The sequence below is a fragment of the Heloderma suspectum genome, chromosome 3, assembly GCF_057233095.1.
Source record: "Heloderma suspectum isolate Gila_16-S chromosome 3, 16-S_ref, whole genome shotgun sequence".
In the NCBI taxonomy this organism is placed as follows: domain Eukaryota; kingdom Metazoa; phylum Chordata; class Lepidosauria; order Squamata; family Helodermatidae; genus Heloderma; species Heloderma suspectum.
Window position 1 is genome coordinate 154,018,466 of NC_139460.1, and position 23,209 is coordinate 154,041,674.

The following is a 23,209-nucleotide window of genomic DNA, read 5'->3' on the forward strand; positions in this document are numbered from 1 at the left end:
TTGCAACTCCTCCTGAAGCAATAGGTTCACAGCCTGGGGGTGTTCCTTGTCCCTGCACTAATGTCCAGGTAGCACGATGGTTAGGAACTTGCATTGCCAGGTCCACGTTCCTGCCCCATCTTCCATCTTTTCTCTAAGTGAAGTATTTGAGGGCTAAGATCACAGCCTGGGAAATTCCTTAACAAAAATAGCTTGCATGGCCACCTCCTTGAGGATATTCTGCTAGCAAATTAAGGTGTTTTTGTTTCAAAAGCCTTTGTCAGTGGCTATAGACTATGTTGCAAATCATTTTTTTCTGGTTCCGCTGTTTCATTGCTCCTATTGTTTTTTATGTTACAGTTGCCTTCTTTCACTGTATGTTTATTCATTCTATGATGCATTTTACTGCTGCATTCAGTAATTCTTTAAGCCTTATGATTTTTGTAACATACAGATTTTTATATGGTTTTATGGTGCTTCCTCCTCACCCCCACAATTGAAGCGTTTATGATTATTGGGATGTTAATGTTTCGCAATTTTTGCAGTATTGTATTAATTTTTAATGGTTGTACATCACCACATGAGCCTTCAGGCAGACAAGCAACTCATAAATGCTATAGATAAATAGATTTTCCCCCAAATTTGCAATTTTTAAACTGCTCTAAAAATCAATAAAACCATAGCTGTTACTGTGTTATGATTTTGTGTCAAGCTTGTATAATTACTTTCCAACATAAGGCAATAAAAAACTCAGTACGAAATCAAAACTGAAGATTGGCAGAGCAATCCTAACCCCCTTGGACAGCCATTGGAGGAGGGTTTTTCCCTTAAAGAAGCCCTAAGCACCATTTTAAATAATACAATAATAATAATTTGGATTGGGCAGAGGTGCCTTTCCACTGGTGAGAGCACTATGTTTGTGCCAGATGCCCCAGTTACATGCATGGAAAACTCTGTACCACCAGCAGTGCCCCTGCTGCTGGTAGGCTATGAAACTGGGTGTTCCAGAGGGTAGGACAGGGCAACTGCTTAATCCAAAGCCCCTTTATTCACTGGAGAGGCCTCAGAATCACCCTCTCTATGCTAGCCTGGAGCTGAATGGCTTGCTTATTTATTTATCTATTTATTTCATTTCTATACCTCCCAATAGCTGAAGCTCTCTGTGCGGTTCACAAAAATTAAAACCATGAAGTACAGAATAAAAACAGTATAAAATATAAAAGCTTAAACTACAGTATAACAATACAACAATAAACACTCTTAGTGAAATGCACATTAAAAACTTTTGCTGGACATTTTTAACAAAAGTGAATGAAGTTGTGGATTGTTGGTATTTTAATAATTAAAGAATGAATTGTAGTCTTCTTTATAGGTATATAGGGAATGTTGGGTATACGTCCCATACAAAAGGGAACAAATTATCTTCTAGGGAGTATTATCTGATTCAGTTTAGATGTGTACTACCCTAAGTTCAAAACTCTACAAGAATGTGGAAACAGGACTTTAAATAATACTTTGTAACACTGTTTGGAATCAAGACAAATGCCTGGGCAGAAAGAATATTCAAAATCTGTTTTGGCTACTTAAGAATTATAAATGTGGGTTTAACACCTCATTTGGCTTTTTAATTGAATAATGAGGTTATAGAGAAACTTAAAACTGAATTCAAACTGTTGTTCAAGTACATCTAACGACTTGTTCACACATGCTTGTATACCACATTTTAAAAGCTTTGCTTCATTTATTGACGTGGTGGTAACCAGACAAATCTAATACTACTTAATATATTAAGGTCACAATCCTATGGGGATAGCTGGCCGCCTCTGAACTGAGGGTGACCAACTATCCAATGCAGGGTGGGCGGAGGGTGGAGGGGATCTTCTCCTCTGCACTCTGGCTGCCCTGCATTTGCAGCTAGACAGCTGATTTCAGCTGTCTAACCAGAGTACCTTGGAGCGGGGGCAGGGGGGAGAGGGAGGCTAGCTAGCACATAGGAAACATCGTACTGGCACTTCCACAGTCCCCTCCTCCAGGAACACCCCCTTGTTGGCCGCTCTGTGCTGCTCTTCTGAGTGTGGAGCCAGGGACAAACCACGCCTCCTACAAGGTGGTGGGGGAGGGGAGTCGGATTTCCAGGAAGCGAGCTTGGATCGCCAGCTCCAAGCTCGGTTCCCATAAAACAAAAAATCCTATGGCCATCTAGACGCTGTCTAGTGGCCGTAGGACTGCACCCTAAAATATTAAAAATATGTTGATATGCATGATCATATTTGTTATTTCAGTGTACAGTTAATAACCAATAAACCAGTTGAGTCATACTCCCTTCCCATTCTCAAGTACATCTTATGAGATTTTTTTCCATTTCTGAAACTTGCCAGTTCTCCATCAGTCTATTTTTTCTAGGTGCCAAACCTAATTTGCAGTGACTAGTATATATTATTTTTCAGTCACACATTCATGAAAAATAATTTAATTTTGCATTAATGTCTTCTATTAATTTCTTACCAATCATCTTGTAGCCCAAGAGTTGTTAATTTATAGATAACGTGTCTACTGATGGTGACATGATCAGGTTTATACAATTTGAACACATATGTTCAAGCTCTGCGTACACCATGCCACATTTCTAACAGCTTAGTATATTTTGATGAATAAATCCTATTTTAAAATTTTGTTATGAAATATGACACCTATAAGTAACTTTAACCTGAGCCACCATTAAATTTAGACACAATGAGAATTTGCCTGCTGTTTGGCATATCACTTCCTATTCTTCCAGCCTTAAATCTTGCCTAACAACACCATGTTATTGCTACTGGTATTATTCTATCCAGTTATTAGTTAATTCCAATAATGTAGCATAAACACAGGACACGATCCTCTTTTGGTGTATGCTGTCCCCAATAACAGCTTTTTATTGTTGGACACGCTCTTAAATCAGAGGTGGCCAACATATGCCCTGAGAAAAGGAGGTTTCAGAAAGAGGGAGAGAAAGAAAAGGAGTTGGCAGAGAGAGAGAGAGAAAAGGTGTGGCCCTGCCCATAGAATCATAGAATAGTAGGGTTGGAAGGGGCCTACAAGGCCATCAAGTCCAACCCCCTGCTCAATGCAGGAATCCAAGTCAGAGCATCCCTGACAAATGGCTGTCCAGCCTCATCTTGAAGGCCTCCAGTGTGGGAAAGCCCACCACCTCCCCAGAGCCCACTTTTGGCTCTGGCCCCACTTACCACAGGCATGTGGCCCCCAACAGATTGCCTTCAAGGGAATGCAGCCCTTGACAGATAAAAGGTTAACCCACTCTTGTCCTAGAAAATTTTCAGCTATAATCCTATACACATCTATTTGGAAGCAATCCCCATTGAACTCAATGGGGTTTACATCTGAGTAGTTATGTATAGGGTTGCACTGCTATTGTTGTATATTGCCATTATAAAGTTCTCCACTTTCAAATAAATAATTTTTACACAAGACTATCCTATTGTTCACAACATAAATGTTTAAGTATCTATGTGGTATCTACCTTTTAAATTATCCTAAAGTGCTTTATGGGATAAAACCAATACGATGTTGGGTTTTCTGGAGCTAAGGAACCTTGGTACACATTCCAGGATTTCATGAGTTCATATGGCATGATCTTACCACAACTACCCCCTTTCTCCAGTCAAGTCACACAACACATTCCAATGGGCTCACTTTTTCTATTAGGAACCAGCTCAACCACCACACTAGGCTGCACTGTTTCATATATTGATTAGTTATTTGGTCACCTATTTTGTATGTGCAAGTGTGCACACACATGTCTGTCTAGGCCTGAAAATGTACTCAAGATTTTTTTACTATCCCATATAAAACCTTTTGTCATTTTCTTCCCTCCTAATAGGGTAGTTCTTATAATCAGTAATAGATACATATATTAAAAAAAGATATGACATTTGGCTTAACTAGAGACTCTTCCAAGTCCTCTTTTAGTAAAATCCTCCAATGCTTTATTTTTCAGTCTTTTATATTTAGTTGTTTCAAAATTCCCCTTTAAGATGGTCATCAAATTGAACCCCACTGGTTCCAACATCTGCATATTAATCTTGGTTTTCCACTGATCTCATTAGTTATGTCCAATAATCCTTCAAGGAATAATAATATGTCTTTAGAGCTAATAATTATATAATCCCCATACCAAGGTATTTTAATTTCCATGCCTTCCACCTACACACCTTTTATCTTCTGGCCCAACCTAATTAGTGACACTGCCAAACTTTGCAATTACCTGGTTTGAAATATGAATGTGGCTAGTTTGCAATACTTGCATGTATTACAAACCAAGTGACATTTCCCTCAGAAATCCTTCCCCAGTTTGAAATGAAAAATCAAGTTGTGCTTTGGAGTTTATATCTGTTTTAGTCCAAGACCTGATCACTAATCAAAGCTCAAACTCCGTTTAGCAAATACACCAAGGGAAATTTCCAAAACAACTGTGGGAAATCCAGAGAAGCGCTGGAGGCTTGAGGAAAAGGAGCTGTGCAATCCCGGAGTTTCTCTGGCCAAGCCTTGGAAAACGTGTCCACCCTAATTAGCCAATAGCTTGTGCAAAGGTTAAATGCAAATGAGATTAAAATATTAATCAGCCTGTACTTCCCCTGGTAAAGGCAAAGTTACCTGAAGGGGCAGGATTGCAGCTTGAGATCGATAAGCATATGGTCAAGGAACACCTAACTACTTTGAATGAGTTCAAATCTCCAGGGCCAGATGAACTGCATCCTAGAGTCATAAAGGAAATGGCAGAAGAACTCTCACAACCACTGTCTATTCTCTTTGAGAAATCATGGAGGACAGGTGAAGTGCCAGATGACTGGAAGAGGGCTAATGTTGTCCCTATCTTCAAAAAGGGTAAAAAGGGGGAACCTGGGAACTACAGACCAGTCAGTCTGACATCAATCCCTGGGAATATTCTGGAGCAGATGATAAAGCAATCCATCTGGAAGCACCTTGAAAACAATGCAGTGATTACTCGAAGCCAACACAGATTTATCAAGAACAAATCCTGCCAGACGAATCTGATCTCATTTTTTGATCAAGGGTTGTGGTAGACAGCTTGATGAAAACAATGATCAAGTCTGTGGCTGTTGTGAAAAACGCAAATGTTATGTTGGGGATCATTAGGAAAGGAATTGAAAATAAAACTGCCAATATCATAAAGCCTTTATGCAAATCTATGGCACGACTGCACTTGGAATACTGTGTTCTGGTCATTGGACCTCAAATTGGGTATTAGAGAGCTGGAAAAGGGCAACTAAAATGAGCAAGGGCTGGAGAAACTTCCCTATGTGAAAAGGTAGCAAACTTTGGGGTTTGGAAACTTAGAACAATTGTGAACAAGGGGAGACATGATGGTATATAAAGTGTATAAAATTATGCATGGTGTGGAGAAAGTGGATAGGCAGAAATTAATTTTCCCTCTCTCATAATACTAGAACTGTTTTCTGCTTTTTTCTGCTAAAAAGGTGAAATACTGGTAAACAGAGTGCCGTAAGGGCAGGACTGAAGACTTTGTTTAGTTTGGCTAACTCTGAATGCATAAATTGAAGAAAGGGACCTAAAATGCTCAATATGCTTACAACATAAATTCTCAAAGAAATACATTAAAGGTTTAAACTTTAAAGCCCTAAACAGCTTGAGGCCAACAACCTTAAGAATCACCTTCTCCCATGTGAATGTTGGATGTTTAAGTGTTCTTCTGAGGCCCTTCTTCAGGTCCCCCCACCTTCAGATGAAGTGGAAGGTGATCTAAGACAGGGCTTTTTCAGTGGTTGCCCCCCATTTGTAAAATGCTTTCCACAGGGAGGCTCACCTGGAACCAAACTTTTACTATCTGTTTAATATCTAATAAAGACCTTTTTATTTGCTATTCCTTCGAGAATTTTTATTCTTATGTTTGTTATTTTAACCTGTCAAGACCCTGTTTTACATTATTTCATCAGATTTGTTCCTATTGTCTTGTTGTTTTTTGTGTTCTAATCTATAACCCATAATCTGAGGTTTCATGCCACAGTAATCTCAAGGTTAGGTTACATCACACTTTACTCAGGGATGCTTCAGAACAATGTTTGGAAATTGCAGCTGGCCCAGATTACAGTAATGAGACATGAACAAGTGCAAGTTGCATATAATGAGCCAGCATGGTGTAGTGGCGAGAGTGTTGGACTGGCAGCCGGGAGATCCGGGTTCTAGTCCCCACTCAGCCATGGAAGCTCACTGGGTGACTTTGGGCCAGTCACACTCTCAGCCCAACCTACCTCACAGGGTTGTTGTTGTGAAAATGGAGAGGAGGAGGCTAATGTAAGCTGCCTTGGGTTCCTTGCAAGAGGAAAAAAGGCGGGATATAAATGCAGTAAATAATAATAATAATAATATCAGTACTCAAAGAACTGTCCTGGTTACCTGTTAAAACCAGCACTTTGGCCTGGAAACTAATCTCTGGGCCCAGAACAAGGGGAAATACTTCTCCTCAAATGTATTTCTTGCCTTAAGATTTTCCAGAGAGGCTTAGCCATCTGTAATTGTGGGCAGTGACACAAGCGAGGCCCTTCTTTGTTGTACTAATCTCCTTATGAACTGACTTCTAAGAGAGACTAGGGGAGCAATCCTATGGCCACTAGCCACTGCCTAGAGGGCCACAGGTATTGCTCTTTTCCCACGCTCTTTCCCCACGCTCTGAGGTCGGTTCCCGGAAAACCAACCTCCCCCCTTGTCCGCACTGCCTCGGAGGCAGTGCAGAGAAGCCCCATCCTCCGCCCTCATAAGAGGAGCGCAGAGCAACTGAAAAGTAGAGTTCTGGGGGGTGTTCCAAGGCAGGGAGAGCGGATCCAAAATGTCGTACGGCAGCTTCCTCTCCCAGTCAGCCCCCCCGCCGCTAGACAGACGAAAACGGCTGTCTAGCAAAAACCAGCAAAGCAGGAGAGGCGCGGAAGGAACGATCCTCCCCGTGCCTCTCCTGCCTTGCTTTGGATAGGCGGTCACCTCCCAGTTTGGAGGCGGCCACCTATCTAGTTAGGATTGCACCCTAGGTTGGCTAGTTCATTTCAGGTATTTCTGAGAGTTTCCTAAAAGAAAGACTTTCCCCTATAACTTCTATGAAATTGGCTGGTGCTACCTGAAATCTTTTTGACTGCAGGTGGTTACGTCTCTGTTGCTTTGTGGATACAGCGTTTTAGGCTACTGTTTTAAAACAGTTACTTAATAAATAGTGATTTTAGGTCTTTTGTGTATTTTACATTGTTGCCTACTCTTCCCATGTGCTCCCTGTTAGGCTGAAATGCAGGAAAAAATAAAAGAAATACTTAAATAAGAATAACACATAGGAAATTCTATTTTATCTCAATCAAGCCAATTTTGTCCCCTACTCAATTCCTGCCACAAATAATTGTTACACTGCTGTATTCTCAAAACAATAACTATTCCTGGATTGTCTTTAATTCACCAAGCCTTTTCCATTACACAACTATTAGTATTCATGGATCAACTAAGGTTTCGTATGTCCACACTCCAACTCAAGAATTGTAACCTTTTTTTTCAGATCCGACCCTCCCTTTAAGCCTAAAGTGCCACACGTGATCCCCACTTTTCTTTTTAAATGTATAGATCTGTTTTCCTCCTCTCTTAGTTTTCTTTCTCTCTTCATTTCTCTCCCTCCATCTTTTATTTTTTTCTCTTTTTCCTCCTCTTGTTAAATAAAGTTAAACACCATCACACACAAATGGTGGTGATGCCATGACTGGTGTACCCCCACCTTTAAGTCATGGGGGCCCCAGTTGGGGCTGAGACTCAGCTGAGGAAGATCAGTGCTCTAATTTCCTATAGATCCTGCTTTGCTTCTTTGAGTAAATTAATGAACAAAGACCTGGTTAATAATCTCACACACAAACTTTTCAACATCATGAGGACAAGGTGTGAACATTACCAATTATGTGTCTTGTGAAGACAGACTCATTCTGGGCGTCCCACTGAAACTCTGAGCCTGGCTCTTTCTGTAGGGAGATCTTTTAGTGGTGCCAATTTGTCTGTGAGGTGTGGTTTAGACTTTGGCAAGGCAAATAATCAATCCAAATACATTTCCCAGCTCAGCTAGAATCAGACACTGCCTCCTTAGGAAATTGCCACTGCATTTCTGGGTCAGGCTTGAAACCTTCAGATGAGAAAAAGTTTTACGTTCTCTCTTAAGACCAGGATACGTCTCTTCTTAGTTAACTCAGCCCACCTTTCCTTCCATCTGAAGCTCCCAGGCCAGTGCACAGTGTTCAAACAGTGCACAGGTTACATATTTCATTCACTATCTAATGCAATTTTTTATCCGCACACCAAAAGAATAAGGAAATGAAATCAAGCTGTTCATTATGCACCTATCAATTTCAAAGTGCCTATATAGAGAATGAGCCATAACTATGAAAATCTGTAAAAAAAATATGACACCTGCTGCCAGTATCTTTTGTAAAAGTATATTTTGCTTTTAGTCTGTCAAGTGACAACCAAAGTATATGGTGAAGTTTTCCCTGGACTATCCCATTCATACAAGGGATAGGGCTGCATGACGGAATGCCCTGCCATGAAGAAAACATCTTGCACATTGAAAACTGCTAGGCTAGCATTCTCCCTAATACGCTAGTTCTCTATGTACGCTGAGATTTAATTGGGGTGGTGGTGGTAGAAAAGCATAAAAATATGTGATTCCCCAGCTCTATCTGATGTAGTACAGTACAAGAAAAACTGCCACATGAAATTTGCTGCTGGACATATCACTCTAAGCATCTAAGAACGCCACCATTTTTATTTAAAATAATGCAGTGCACAGCATTTGATTCATATTAGCACAGTTTAGGTTAGCCTTCCCCAACCTGACACCCTCCATATGTGCTGGACATATGCTGTCTGGGGATGATGGGAGTTGTAGTCCAACAAATATGGAGGGTGCCAAGTTGGGGAAGGTTGGGTTAAGTTGTTATACATAGCTGAAGGACTTCTTGACTGAATAAGTTCAGGTCAAAATGATAGCACTTGACAAAGGAATTAGGTAAAGATACCACCATACCATCTCAGGGCTACTTTCAGACAGCACACCTACCACACATCAAAGACGTGGGATATCATCCCATGAATGCGTGACACTGCCAGTCTTAACCTAGCACCAAAACCATGCTACTTTACCACTTCAGAAAATTTCAGAAAAATGTGCTGTAGTTCATGGTGCTGAACTACTGAACCTACTACTGAACTCGGCAGTAGAAGGAAACACAATCAACACAGATGTTTCAAAAGGCATATACTATGAAACAAACTGGTTCCAAAGTTGTAGCAACCCTGTAAAGGCATTGTGTGGTTGATCAATTTGACATCTCAAAGCCTCATTACTACTTTTGTCACATGCCAGATACCATACAAAAGTGGTTTTTGAACTGTGTTCTTGGGAACCCTGGGTATCTTTGGAAGCTTATCACATTTTTTGCATTGAGAAGGTAATTGAATAGGAGATCATACGCTCTGCATGCAGAAGATCTCAGGTTCAATTCCTAGCATCTCTAGTTACAAGGATCAAGTATCATGTGATGGGAAAGTTCTTTGGCTGAGAACCTGGAGAGAATCACTGCTAGTCAGAGTAAGACAGCCAATGGACAAATAATATGACCTCATACCCACAAGCTCCCTATAGTTTCTAATATCACTAATGTTGAACAAGCTTCCAAAAGACCCCTTGTTCACTGCTATTGCTCTTTCTCTGTCACATGCAATGGGTAGGTGAGCGTCAGAAGGGTACATGCTCAGTTCACGTGGAGCTCTGGTCAATTTCAAAAGTCCTGCTCAGGGCTATATGTGAATTGAGCATACATCCAACAGGCTACAGAATCCTCTGCAACAGGTTCCATGGCAGATATCAAAAGATTCTTTGAAGGGAGAGAAAGGTAAAACACTGCAGTAGAAGTAAGAGGCCTGAACAAAGTAGACAATAAATGTTTCCCCAGAACATTTATTTAAAGTTCAAAGTTTCTGAAGGGGCACATAATATGACAATAGAAAATTCTGTATCAAAATTTCCTCCCACACTTTGGCAGCTTTTTCCACAGAACAGAATTAAGTGTTTAAAATCCAGCGTACTTTTAGCTTTGTTACTAGATAAACTAAACTAATATCTTACTGAAGACCATTAGCAATGCCCTAGCACTGTTAGAGAAGAATGCTGAGATGGCATAATTTAACAGATCTTTTCTAACTTTGAATGTAATACGTTTACGATTATTTTCCTACCTGGCAGGGGTGTCGTGCAGTTTAATTAATTAATGATTTTAACAAGTGTTCAGATTCCCAGATGAAAGGTGCTGTATAAGAGGAAAGTGTTATTACTCATTGATGTGATTGTCTTAGGACAGTATCACCTTACACAATACAGATCCTCTCAACGATTTCAAGTTGTTTGAAGCATGATACACATATTTATAATTAAAAGAAAGATATTGTGGATATACTCTCCTCAAGGCGTGGCTGGGATTGTGAAACCAGAAATATGACTTTGGAGGAGAATAAGCTAGAATTAAACAGCTCCTAAGGCCAATTCTGTCTGCAGTTGTGTAAAGCGCATTTTTCTATTCCTTTTGTTCTCTCAGGAGGCTCCTCTCATTAGGTAAAATAAAACCTGATGAAAAATGAAGGTGAGTCATTGCTCTGATTCAACCTCACCCCCCACCCCCGAATCCATCTTTATACAGTTTGGTCACGGCTTTCTCAAAATAATAATAAAAAACTTTTGGTTTCTCTTTACACCATTTCAGCCTAAGGCAAAAATATTAAAACAATTTCACCTATTTAACTATGGGTGCAATAAAAGACTTTTCCCATTTTGGTTTCATGTGACGTTGCACTATTTTGTAGAAAATATATTTTTTATCTTTATATATTCTTCCAAGGTTCTCTTTGCTTTAAGTTTTAAAAAACTGTAACAGATCATACATAATTTCCCTCACTTTCAGCACGTGAGCTTCATGGCTGAATTGGGATCTGAATCTCACTGCACTCACTCTCCTGAGAGATCTCCTGCTGCATTTGTTCTATGGCAGCGGCATGTGAAATGCTTTACAATACCCATCTCAAAATGACCTAGAAAGTTAGGCCATTACTATTCCCTTTTCACTGGTAAGGAACCAAGCGAACTGCAGGGCTGTGAACAACTTTTGTACCAGAACTCCCATGTCCCTTAAAAGGGTGATCTACATAGTCAAACATGTAGCCAATATACACCTCCTTGGACTGAACTTCTTCAAAATGCTTGTGGGGGACACATGTTTGAATATTCTCCCACATGAAGATCTCTCTACCTCTAGTAAGACATTTCATGGAAAAGAGTTCTAGCTTTGTAATCTGCCCAGAGAACCTTAGTTATTGGGCAGATTAGAAATGTAATAAACAAACAAATATAAATACCCTATCTTTTTAACTGACATAAACGTTTATTTGGGGCAGGGAGGTTTCTCTCTCTCCCAAATAGGAGGAAACATTCTGATATGTGATTTTCTATCCACATTCTGAACTAGTATGAGGGAAGGGAAAGCAGCTATACCATCTGCTTTTTCTGAACATATGGCCTGGTTCCAAGCGCTGCATGACAGCCATGCATGGCTGGGAATATGCAGCCATGAGAAATTGCTTCAGTTTTCAACTAACCACCATTGCTTGTTACGTCCACACAAATACGAAGTGTAAGAAAATTATTTTACCTCACGCTTTAGCCAAAAAGGCTCCTAGAGCAGCTTCTAGGAGCCTTTTTGGCTGAGGAGTGGGGTACAATGCTTTAAATAAAGAGATAGTGTTAATTATGATTTACTGAAATAAGCCACTACAGTTGAAACTGGAAGCTTCCAATATCCTCCTTGCAGCCATGCCAGAGAAGAGAGGAGGGGGAGCAAACAGGCTTGATGCTCGTACACTAATGACTGGCTGGAGTCACATGGTGAGGAAGAAGCAGCACTGGGGGTGAGGGGGAATGGTACCAAAGCAGCTGCCTAGAAGGAGCAGATAACAGGCGTGGAAAAGATATGCTTTTCGGGAACATTTTTTCTCTGAGCTGAAGATATTTGCCAGCAAACATTCAGCACACCTGTAGTATCCACATCTGTGGACAGAACGTCTAAAGTATGAAAGATACATCAACTCACAAAGCTGTATCAACAGATTATCATGAATGTTTATGTCATGCAAGGGTAGATAATACTAACATTTATGACAAGAGCTTTATGGTGACGTTTCCCTGTCATTTTTCAAACATTGTTGTGAATACACCTTTTTAACTCATATTCAGCAAAGAATATCCTTTTCCTACCTACAACATAAACTAATGGGAGCACATACATAAGAAAACTTCATCATGGAAAAATGAAAGGAAATGTCAACATATAATGATTTTTACCTATTGTAAATTATTGTAACCTTTATCTGATGTCTTTTGCCTATTCTGCCCTGCCACTCAAATATATAGTTAAGAACTTCCAAGCAATGGGTAGAAACTGGATCTCAAAATAAACAACAATCATGGGATAATAAAAATGGCTAATAGAGGCTGTGGAACAGAGTTTAATACAAGCTTGATGGGATAATAAGGGCATAATAACCTTGTACAGAAACTAGCCTATGATCCTCAAAATGTTTTGCCAACACAGGCACCATATAATTAATAGGGCTGATGGCAGAGGAGTGCTTTTAAGGTTTGGGCTGTAAACCATTGGTTGAAAGGGCATAATAAAGAGTCAGAAACAGCTCACTAATTCCTGAAGTACAAAGAGAAACCGTCTTCAGTAATCAGAGAACAAATAATAGGGGGAGAAAGGAGATGTCTAATTTGTCTTCCTTTTTATTTTGTAGCAACAGAGTCAATCAAACACAAACAATTAGCTGTCATTAAGACTATGCCATATTAAATGAAACTGAGAAAAAAAAAAGAAACCAGCGTTACTGGAATAGCACTGTCTAACCTTCCTCGTTTATAGGACTTAATCAGTCAAAACCCAAGGAAGACCACTGAACATAAAAATTTTAAATTAGATCAGAGCTGTTTCCTAACTGGGCTCTTCCAGGTCTTTTAGGGGAAAACAAACACTTTATGACAGAACTGTGTGCCTTAAGTAATATCCCAAAGGACACTTCAACAGGCACTTTAAAGTCAGTGATACATCCAGCTCAAATCTGTGCTTGTACTGCAGGGAAAGAGCGGGATTGCCAGACACTAAAGCAGCCTTCCCCAACCCAGTGCCCTCCAGATACCTTGGACCAACTCCCAACATTCCCAACCAAAATTGCTGCTGGAGATAATGGGTGTTGCTGGGGATAATGGGAGTTGTAGTCTAATGCATCTGGATGGCACCAGGTTGGGGAAGGCTGGAGCAGAGCAATCTATCAGTCTGGAGTGGCTGGAAGGGATACAGCAGTATACTGGACTGAAGATGAGCTTTAAAAAAGGCAAATTTGGGAACAAGAGGAAAAGAAGGGAAACAAATAAGGGTAAAGTGGATTAACAAGGCTGGGAATGTATTTGTGAGCCTCTGATGAATAGGATAATGCTGTAACCACCATTGGGGCTGCCATATGAACAAAGAAAGCCCCTTGACCATTGCTCTACCTACCTAGCATCATTTACTTTTACTTCATTCCCAGTCCTGCTACTTGAGATCCTTTTAAAGCAGAGGCACCAGGAACTGAACTTAGGAAGGGTCTTTCAGAACCATATGAAAGCATCTTGGAATCGGGAGCCACTACTAACAACCTTAGCTGGAATAAGTTGTGTATGGATATAATATCATTTCAACAGTGGTGCTACTCTGGAAGCACACTCACCCTGTTCTGTACAAACTGCTTTCTCTTCAGGATTGAGCTGGGGGGGGGGGGGGAGACACATTTTGCAGCAGAATCCAACTCTGCGCAGCACTATTCAGCCGGAGTCTGAAGACACAAACCTCACTTCTCTTGTCCCCACAGCAGTTTTACAACTCTTTTTAAATTGATTCTGATTTCAGGGGGTAGAGAACAGTAAAAAGAAAAAGAAAAAAAGAGGACAGCCCACCTGAAGCATGGAAGCCAAGAAAGCCAATGACTAAATTTGCTTCACGTTTGCTGGCATACATGCCTGTCTGCCATTTACACTGTAACACTGAAGGAAGCTGGACCCACCACTGGAGAAAAATCATCTGATGCTCCTGTTTAATGTTGTCTTTGTATATGGACATCGTTTCTGGACATTTGTGTTCAGTAAGACTAAAGCTGCTCTTTTCCAAACTTAAATTACAAAGCACTGACAGTCCCCAGCTCTAGGATAAGGCATTCTAACATGTTGCTCACCATAATCCTGTCACTGTCGATGATGGTGTTCAGTCTGTGTGCAATAGTCAATACTGTACACTGGGCGAACTTTTCACGGATTGTCTTTTGAATCAGCTCATCCGTTCTGAAATAAACAGCATATGCAGACGTAAAGGGACTGTGCAGCTAGGATATAGATCCACCTTCCATGAAATTTTCTTTTCTACATTTACCGCCATAGAATGAAGTTAACAATTTTTATAGGCAGTGGTAGTAGGGCACATCCTTGCCTTTTAGACCTGATGTTCAGTTCCAGTTAATTTTATTACTTCTACTCCACTTTTCTACAAGTAGTCTCCAAACTGGCTTACAAAGAGAAAATAAAATACATCGCAATTTTTTAGTTCAGTTCAATGAAGCATATATGAAAGCTCTAGAATCTTTAGCTCTTTGCAGACAGTTGTTTTCTATATATGGAGGAGGTTTAGGATTGTCCCTTCTGGGGCCTGTCCCTCCCTCAACGAATCTGACATCCTTATATTAAATATCATGTCTGTATAGCACAAGCAATGGACTGTGCAATACATATGCTCTAATTACGTAGTGTACAGATTGAACAAACTGTACCTACACACACAGGGTTGCATCGAATGGTATGTCCCTTTCTTTACCACCTGTTTAGGCTTTTTTTTGAGATAGTGTGGAAATATTTTCTTCTCTCTCTTTTTTTTAAGCTCATGAGTAATATAGCTTACAAAAAACATTAGGGTTTGTTTCAGCAAAGAGACAGCTGGACAGTTTAGAGGGTAGTTCCCATACGCTTTGCAATCTCACAACTCATCTTCACCCTTGCTGGGTGCAATGCTTGCTCTCTGTTCTAGGTTCAACCTCCTTTAAATATGAAACCAGTCTCCCCATTCCACCTACCAGATGAACAGGCCTGAACAAGTCATGTGTGCATTCAGTTGCTCTGTAATTCTGGAAAAAGGGGACATGGTTCTCTCTCCCCCCACCGCCAATCCCATCTTGCAAGGAAGAGGAATACAACTACATGTGCTGCCTTCATAGCAAAGATCCCCTACTCTGAAGGCATACTGCTGGCTGCCTCTCCCTCCTTTCCAGAGGGGGCTGGGGAGGCAGACAAAACAGTCTTCAATGCTGCCTCCAGAAGAGGGCTCCATTCAGAAGAAGGTACCCTGGCTGACTGGAATGATCTTCTCTGTCTCTATACCACTATGCTGCACAGAGGTTCTGTCCAGCCAGCCTCAATGCATTTGTCCAGGTAAATTGAACAAAGCTACCAGAGTTAAAGCCTTTTGGTCTGGGAGGGAGGAAGGTCACAGCTGTCATTAATGCTGCATGGTGGAGAAACAAGCCGATGCTAATCATAGCCGCTCCTCCCGTCTCCTCCCTGTCTTCTAGGAGTTTGGAAGTGAAGTACTTGGAGACAGAGGGAGGTAGAGACAGAGAGAGACTGTGAATGTGTGTACTAATTATTTTAAGAAATTTCAGGTTAAGTTTGGGATTAATCTTCAGGAAGCAAGCAAATTCCAAGGACTCTCTCTCTCTCTCTCTCTCTCTCTCTGTGTATGTGTGTGTAAAAAGAAAATAAGAAAAAAATCTGCAGCTACCTCGCTGTTAAAGGTAAGACCACTAATGCAGAACATTCTTAGAATTCGCCAGTCCCCAAACTTGCAGAATATCCCCACACACATATAACTGGGGCTTTAACATGAATATATATAAAATGGTAGCTACCTTGCTGTGGGAGGGAAGGAGGAGCCTGAAGTGGCAAGGCTCATGCCAGTAATCTGGGGATGGGAAACCCCAGGATTCACATATAAGCAGAACATGAGCTACTTAAAAATATTTTCTTCTTCCTTATTTTTATTTCTAATTGAAGAACTTTACAAAGCTTCAAAATTACTGTTCTGTTTTATCAGCAGGATTTCTCCCCAACAAATAAAAATTTCTCACTAAAATTCAAAGACCATAGTAAAGCAAGAATTAATCTTTTTTTAAAAAGAAGTTGGTAAGGGAAATATATATATATCTCCAGCTAACTGAACGTGATTATGGACTGGTATTCCTCCCAAAAGCATTCTGGAAAACACCCCAAGAAGGATCAGGCATTACACACACACACACACACACACACACACACACACCCTTAACTCAGATATGGCCAAAGTAGTGATAAGGCTTTGGGTGAGATGAACAGCATCTGAAACACCCATTTATTACTAGGGGCTCCTTGACACTGAGCTTTTATTGAGATTGATCACTCACAGACGTTTGAGGGCCCTTTAGATGATGTTACGAACCTCCAGAGCACATCCAGAGGTATTTCCTAATTATTCCATCTCAAAAAGATCCAGAAATAATGAGCTATCGATTTAAGTTGGGATGTTGTGATATTAAAACAGCCACTAGATGGCGCTGTTTCATTGAGTTCTATGGAACTTTGAAAATTAAAAGTTCCATAGAACTTTAAGAAAATTTAGAAAATTAAAAGCTTCCTCTCTCAGCAATAATGTGGTCGCCACTGTAAATGCAGAAAGGCTCCACAATGCGGGTTTTTTCTTTAATGTAAAGGCAGCCTAGAACAGAAAGGCCCTGGGCAGACATAATACCTAACCACTGCTAAGGAAAACAAACCATGACTAAGAGCTTCAGCTATTCGGTAGTATTGAAATGAAATGAAATGAATAAATAAATTTTATGTCTGAATACCTAAACCATTGTTAAGTACTGGCTGCAAACTATGATGTGAACCCACAGTTTAGCTTGCCAAACAAAGCCCACATCCCAGAGAAGGCATATAGGGAGATACCAGCAAGATCTATTTCCCAGCTTGCAAGCAGATTTAACTATCTTAACCATGGTTAGTAAATCAAGAGCTTCAAAAAGGCCAATTTCCATCCATCTTTATGTCAAACATGTCATAATGTGCCCTCTCTGTGGTTAGTTCACAACTGTGGCATTCTACACTAACTTATTATAACACTTATAAAATGATGCCGTTACAGGTGCATAGTAGATTCTAAGGGGGAGGAGAAAAAAAGATTTAAATGTCAGGGATGAAGCAAACCAATAAGAAAGTCAAATTGCCACCCCAGCATCTTTTACAATTTGCACTGCCATGCCCGACACTCTACACTAGTAAACAACTGTGTTACTGCAATATATATTGCAGTGCTCGGGTTAGGCAAGATTGCTTGAATGCATAATATATTTATTTTAAAAAATACTCCCAGTGTGTTAAACTGGAGAAGATAGTTCCATTAGCCTAATAAAAGCCGCAGATACCAACACTTCTTGCTGTAAGCAAAGTGTTAGCCAATAATGATTATTAAAGGAATGCAATTTTTCTATAATAGTTTTTTTTAAATCTCTCTCTGTCGCTGTCTCTCTCTCTCTCTCTCTCTCTCTCACACACACACACACACACACACACACTCAAGAGTGTATAAAACCCTTTCTCTCAACCTTCACTAAGACAACAAATGCTCTCACAAGGATGTTGCTAAAATGAATCATGATTCTATGAAATGATTAATTTGTGCATCTGGAAAGATGGGAAAACTACATCTTAAAATTATATTGTCTTTTTTTACAAGTATTTGAAAAGAAATGAGAGAAAATGAATAAAAGAGAAGCTTCTATTTTGGTTTGAGAACAAGTGAAAATTACCTATGATATTTGGCTTTATCTAGTTCTTTGATCATTTTTTTAAATGAACAGTAAAACACCACAAGAGAGCACAGAAAATTTTAAGCTTACTCATGGGCTCCATTCAGATACAATAGTAAGTTAGCTATGGTTTAGCATTATGTGAATGAGCCTTGGGCTTGTGAGCAGTTTGTCATTATGTGAAAACCCAGGCAAACTTCATGTAGTCTTAACTACGGTTTTAGGAAACAAGCCAAGTTCAAACCATGGTTTCTAGCCCTGCCTTGTTTCCCTAAATCAAAAGTTAAGCTTCAAGTCCTCTTCCTGTGGCTGAGCCAGAGGAAAGGGGAGGGTAGAACACATGAGCCTAAGACTAAACCATAGTTTGTTATGTATGAACCCAGTCATTTACTCCATTATGTTCACAAATAGCCCTTTGTAAATGACCAATGGTGCTGAGGGTGGTTTGGTGAAAGATATGAAATAACACTGTAGGTAGATTATCTGAACCTCAGGTTTACCTTGGATCCACATTAGCTGTTGCTTCATCAATAATCAATATTTTATTCTTCTTTAGAATAGCCCTGGCCAGGCACACCAGCTGTCTCTGGCCAACACTAAAATTAGATCCAGATTCTGCAAGTTGTGTTTCTAGTTTGTCAGGTAGCTCTTCAATAGCCTCCTTTAGCTGGACCTGCAGACATATCAACATGCCCAATTGTAAGTAAACTGCTTCTAAAAAGACACAATATTCATCTTCCACTTCATATTTAATTTCTGAATATAATCATCATTTCAGTCTATTCCATCTATAAAAGAAGATGATGCTCACAAAATAAGTGATCAGGATGGGGCTAATTTAATAGGTACGAACATTAGGAACATAGTTCTTCAGCGTGCATATATATTTTTTAAAAGAACTGCAGTTTTGAAATATTACCTCTTCCAAAGAATTCCATAGCTCTTCATCTCTATATTCATTGAAAGGATCCAAGTTTTTCCTCATAGTTCCAGTAAACAAAACTGGCTCCTAAAACACAATGAATGGCCATTTAAAATATTTCTGCCCAACTAGCCTTGATAGCCCAGATACAAAAATTACAACACACCTAGCTTTGATAAAAATGACTCCCAGATGCCTGAAAAGCTACTTAGGACAGAACCATGTTTAACAAAAGCACATATAACCCCAATGACGCCTGCTTCAAGGCAAACTAGTGTTGTCAGTAAATATGCAGCAAAGAAGTGGCAGGGAGCACGTAACCTTTTCCTGCTCACCATTTCCCCCTTCCCAAATCACTCCCACCCCCATGGTGGAACCAAACATGTGTTAACCTTCCAAAGATGCATCTGGCATCCTATGGGAGGAAATGTGGTAAGAGGCAAGACCTAAGCAGCCTCCCTCCATCAATTTCATGTTACAAGTCTTCCCCGCCCAAAGCTGCTTCGCCTAAAATCAGCGGCCACTTTTAACAACAAATACCTTCCCCTGCACCTGGCTTGCCTAGGCATGGGGGAGACGTGTGTGTGTGTGTGTGTGTGTGTGTGTGTGTATATATATATATATATATATATAGAGAGAGAGAGAGAGAGAGAGAGAAGAGATGAGGTGGGGCCTCCACCAGCGTACTCACGCTGGCATTGTCAGCTGAGGGGAAGAGCCTACAGGACAATATTAGCCCACAAGGCCCCTACCCTTGGCCTCTGTGAAGTGCAGCTTGATCAGATCTTGTTAGGATGAGAAGAAAGAATTACATAGCAGCAATAAGATTTTTAAAAGGAAGTTTCAGAAAGACCTTTTACCTCTATCACTCAAAGAAACACCACCAAACGTCTTAAAAGATCTAAAAAGCACATTGGTTCCTTAGGTTTGCATTATGAAAGTTTTAATGCAACCCAACTATATATTTAAAATAACTAATTCCGAAGTCAACCAAGAACTTATGATGCACTCCATTCCTACATACTATGCCACTCTTACATGCATGCTTGTCCCCCTAGTATCATTCCTAAGCAATTGCTCCATTCTCTCAGCAACTGGGCTAACCTACTTCCTTCCCTGTGGCGAGGAAAACCCCTGCCTGCCCATGTCAGCAAACAGCATTCATCACTATGGATGGAGATAACTGTTTGTCTAGTTTCACTGGATGGCAAAACCAGCATGAAATGTGGCCTGACTGGAGCCTGATGGAGGCTCTAATCTACTGAAATTTAGTTTTAGGCAAGACTAAGTTCTGTTGAAAGTCATAATAACTAACTTGGTCAATGTTGCATGTTTACCTGGAAATACCTGTGCATGTTTACCTGGAAATAAGTCCCACTGTGAACAGGGGGCTTATTCTCTAGAAAGTGTGCTTATTCTTACGCTGCACCTCAGTCTTGACTAACTTTAGCAGGATCAGGGCCACGGTCTACCTATTTTTACAGCAACTGAAGGGCCAAATTACATATTATATTTTAAAAAATAATTTGGCTGCACATACTTCATTCCCACCACCCTTAAATAGCAGCCATAGGGGGAGGGGATTAAGGTGTGTGTTTTTTTAACCCTTTGTCCTTCTGCCATGATCCTGATGAAAATTCAGTTTCCCTTCCAACACAAAATGCCATGATAATGCACTATCCACAGAGAAGCCATGCTATGATATGTATGACATAAAGATGGCAGAAGTTGACCTTTTTGACACTTTTCATTTACTAAGCATAGTTAAAACAATTTCCCCACCTCTCCAGCAGGTGGAGTGGATATTTGTCAGGATTCAGGTACAGAAGTAAAGAGTTCCAACAACCTTTCCCGTGATCCCAATCTTGACAGGGGCTGCTATTTAAGATAGAAAAATTAAGCAGTATTAAGTGGGAAGTATCCAACTGTGTCCTTCGGGTAGCGCGAATCACAATGCATTAGCGGGAACTAGGTTGTGAACTATAAGCAAGGGGAGAATCCAACAGAAGTTATACTTGCACAAGTGCAGCTGCACACCCTGTTCATTACACTTGTGCAACCTGTTCTGCATTGTTGTGTTGTTGTTCAGTCGTTAAGTCGTGTCTGACTCTTCGTGACCCCACGGACCATAGCACGCCAGGCCTTCCTGTCCTCCGCTCTCTCTGCGAGTGTGCTCAAGTTCATGTTCATTGCATCGGTAATGCTATCTACCCATCTCATCCTCTGCCGTCCCCTTCTCCTTTTGCCTTCAGTCTTTGCCAGCATCAGGGTCTTTTCCAGTGACTTTTCTCTTCGCATTAAGTGGCCAAAATATATGCGCTTCAGCTTCAGTATCTGTCCTTCCAATGAACAGTCAGGGTTGATTTCCTTTAGGATGGACTGATTTGACCTCCTTGCAGTCCAGGGAACTCGTAAGAGTCTTCTCCAGCACCACGTTTTGAAAGCATCGATTCTTTGGCGCTCAGCCTTCCAGCTCTTACAGCCATACGTTAATCTTTACGTAGCCTATCACAGGGGCGTTTTTTTTTTTTTTACTTTTCTTGTAATGGCGGCGGCGGCAGCCGGTCGAAAAACCGGCTGCCGCCCCCGCCCCTGACGAAGACCTGCCGAACCGCCGCCGGGACCCGCCGCCGGGAGGGACATTCGTGAAAGGTAAGTCCCATCCCAGGGGGGGGGGCGGGGGGTGGAGAATTTCTCCCCGAACAACCTTCGGAGGACCGAATGTGTTGGCACTCGGCCCCCCGAAGTCTCGGGGAGAAATTCTCCCCCATCCCTATTCGAAACCCAGCTTGTACTTCTGCTAGTTCTCGGTTCACATGCTGCTGAAGCCTAGCTGGTAGGATTTTGAGCATAACCTTGCTGGCATGTGAAATGAGTGCAACTGTACGGTAGTTTAAACACTCTTTGGCATTGCCCTTCTTTGGTATTGGAATGTAAACTGACCTTTCCCAGTCTTGTGGCCATTGTTGAGTGTTCCAAATGTGTTGGCATATTGAGTGCAACACTTTAACAGCATCATCTTTCAGGATTTTAAATAGCTCAGCTGGAATACTGTCATCTCCGCTAGCTTGGTTGTTAGTAATGCTTCCTAAGGCCCACTTGACTTCACTCGCGAAGATGTCCGGCTCAAGTTCAGTGACCACACTATCATGGCTATCAGGGACATTAACATCTTTCCTATATAGCTCTTCTGTGTATTCTTTCCACCTCTTCTTAATCTCATCTGCTTCTGTTAGGTCCCTGCCTTCTTTGTCCTTTATCATGCCCGTCTTTGCACAAAACTTTCCCTTGAGATCTCCGATTTTCTTGAAGAGATCTCTAGTCTTTCCCATTCTATTGTTTTCCTCGATTTCTTTGCATTGTTCATTTAAGAAGGCCTTCTTGTCTCTCCTTGCTATTCTCTGGAACTCTGCATTCAGTTGGGTACATCTTCCCCTTTCTCCCTTGCTTTTTGCTTCCCTTCTTTCCTCAGCTACTTGTAAAGCCTCCTCAGACAGCCACTTTGCTTTCTTGCATTTCTTTTTCTTTGGGATGGATTGAGTTGCTGCCTCCTGAATAATATTACGGACCTCCATCCATAGTTCCTCAAGCACTCTGTCTATCAGGTCTAATCCCTTAAATCTATTTGTCACCTCGACTGTATATTCATAAGGGATATGATTTAGGTCATACCTGAATGGTGTAGTGGTTTTTCCCTACGTGTTCTGCATTACATTTGCACAACCTGTTGTTCAACCAATTGTGCATAAGGATTGGTTATCCAGCATGGGGAAATCCAGCCTGCTCCCCAGCACTCTCCTTGCTGGTGTTGGAAAGGAGACTGTGAGGGGTTGGCACATGGTGGCAGCAGTGGCAGGGGGGGGGGACTCCTGCCATCGCCACCCACCACTGTGGGCACCACCACCGCTGTGCACAAACCCCTTGCACTCTCCTTGCCGGTGTCAGCATCAGGAAAGAAAGCACGAGGGATTTGTGCATGACAGTGCCAGTGGTGGAAGTCCGCAAGCTTGCCCAACTCATACAGGTCGAGTTGGGCCGGCTCGTGGACAAGTGAGTTGGAAGCTAGGGGGCCAAGCCGCCACAAGCTCGGTGGACTCGACCACCTGGATGCATGTTGTGCAACTGGGTGTGCATTACACTTCTGCAATTGGCTGTGCAGGCAGTTGCACACCAGGATGTGCAAATGTAATGCACCAGGATGTGCAAGAGGTTGCACAACTGGTTGCATAACGGATTTTTCAAGTGTAATGTGAAACTGCTTGTGCAACGGATTCAGAGAAGCTCTGCTAG

General features: G+C 41.1%; 1 protein-coding gene across 2 annotated transcripts in view; it reads right to left on the minus strand.

Annotated features, from left to right (window-relative positions):
- Positions 1-23,209, minus strand: part of ABCC4 (ATP binding cassette subfamily C member 4 (PEL blood group)) — a 192,512-nt gene that overhangs the window by 19,147 nt on the left and 150,156 nt on the right. For both annotated transcript variants that reach the window (XM_084844745.1, XM_084844744.1), the window contains 3 exons: positions 18,917-19,006; positions 18,498-18,670; positions 14,344-14,449 (listed from right to left, as the gene is read on the minus strand). In XM_084844745.1, coding sequence (XP_084700871.1) covers positions 14,344-14,449; positions 18,498-18,670; positions 18,917-19,006 — 369 coding nt within the window. The remainder of the gene's footprint in view (positions 1-14,343; positions 14,450-18,497; positions 18,671-18,916; positions 19,007-23,209) is intronic.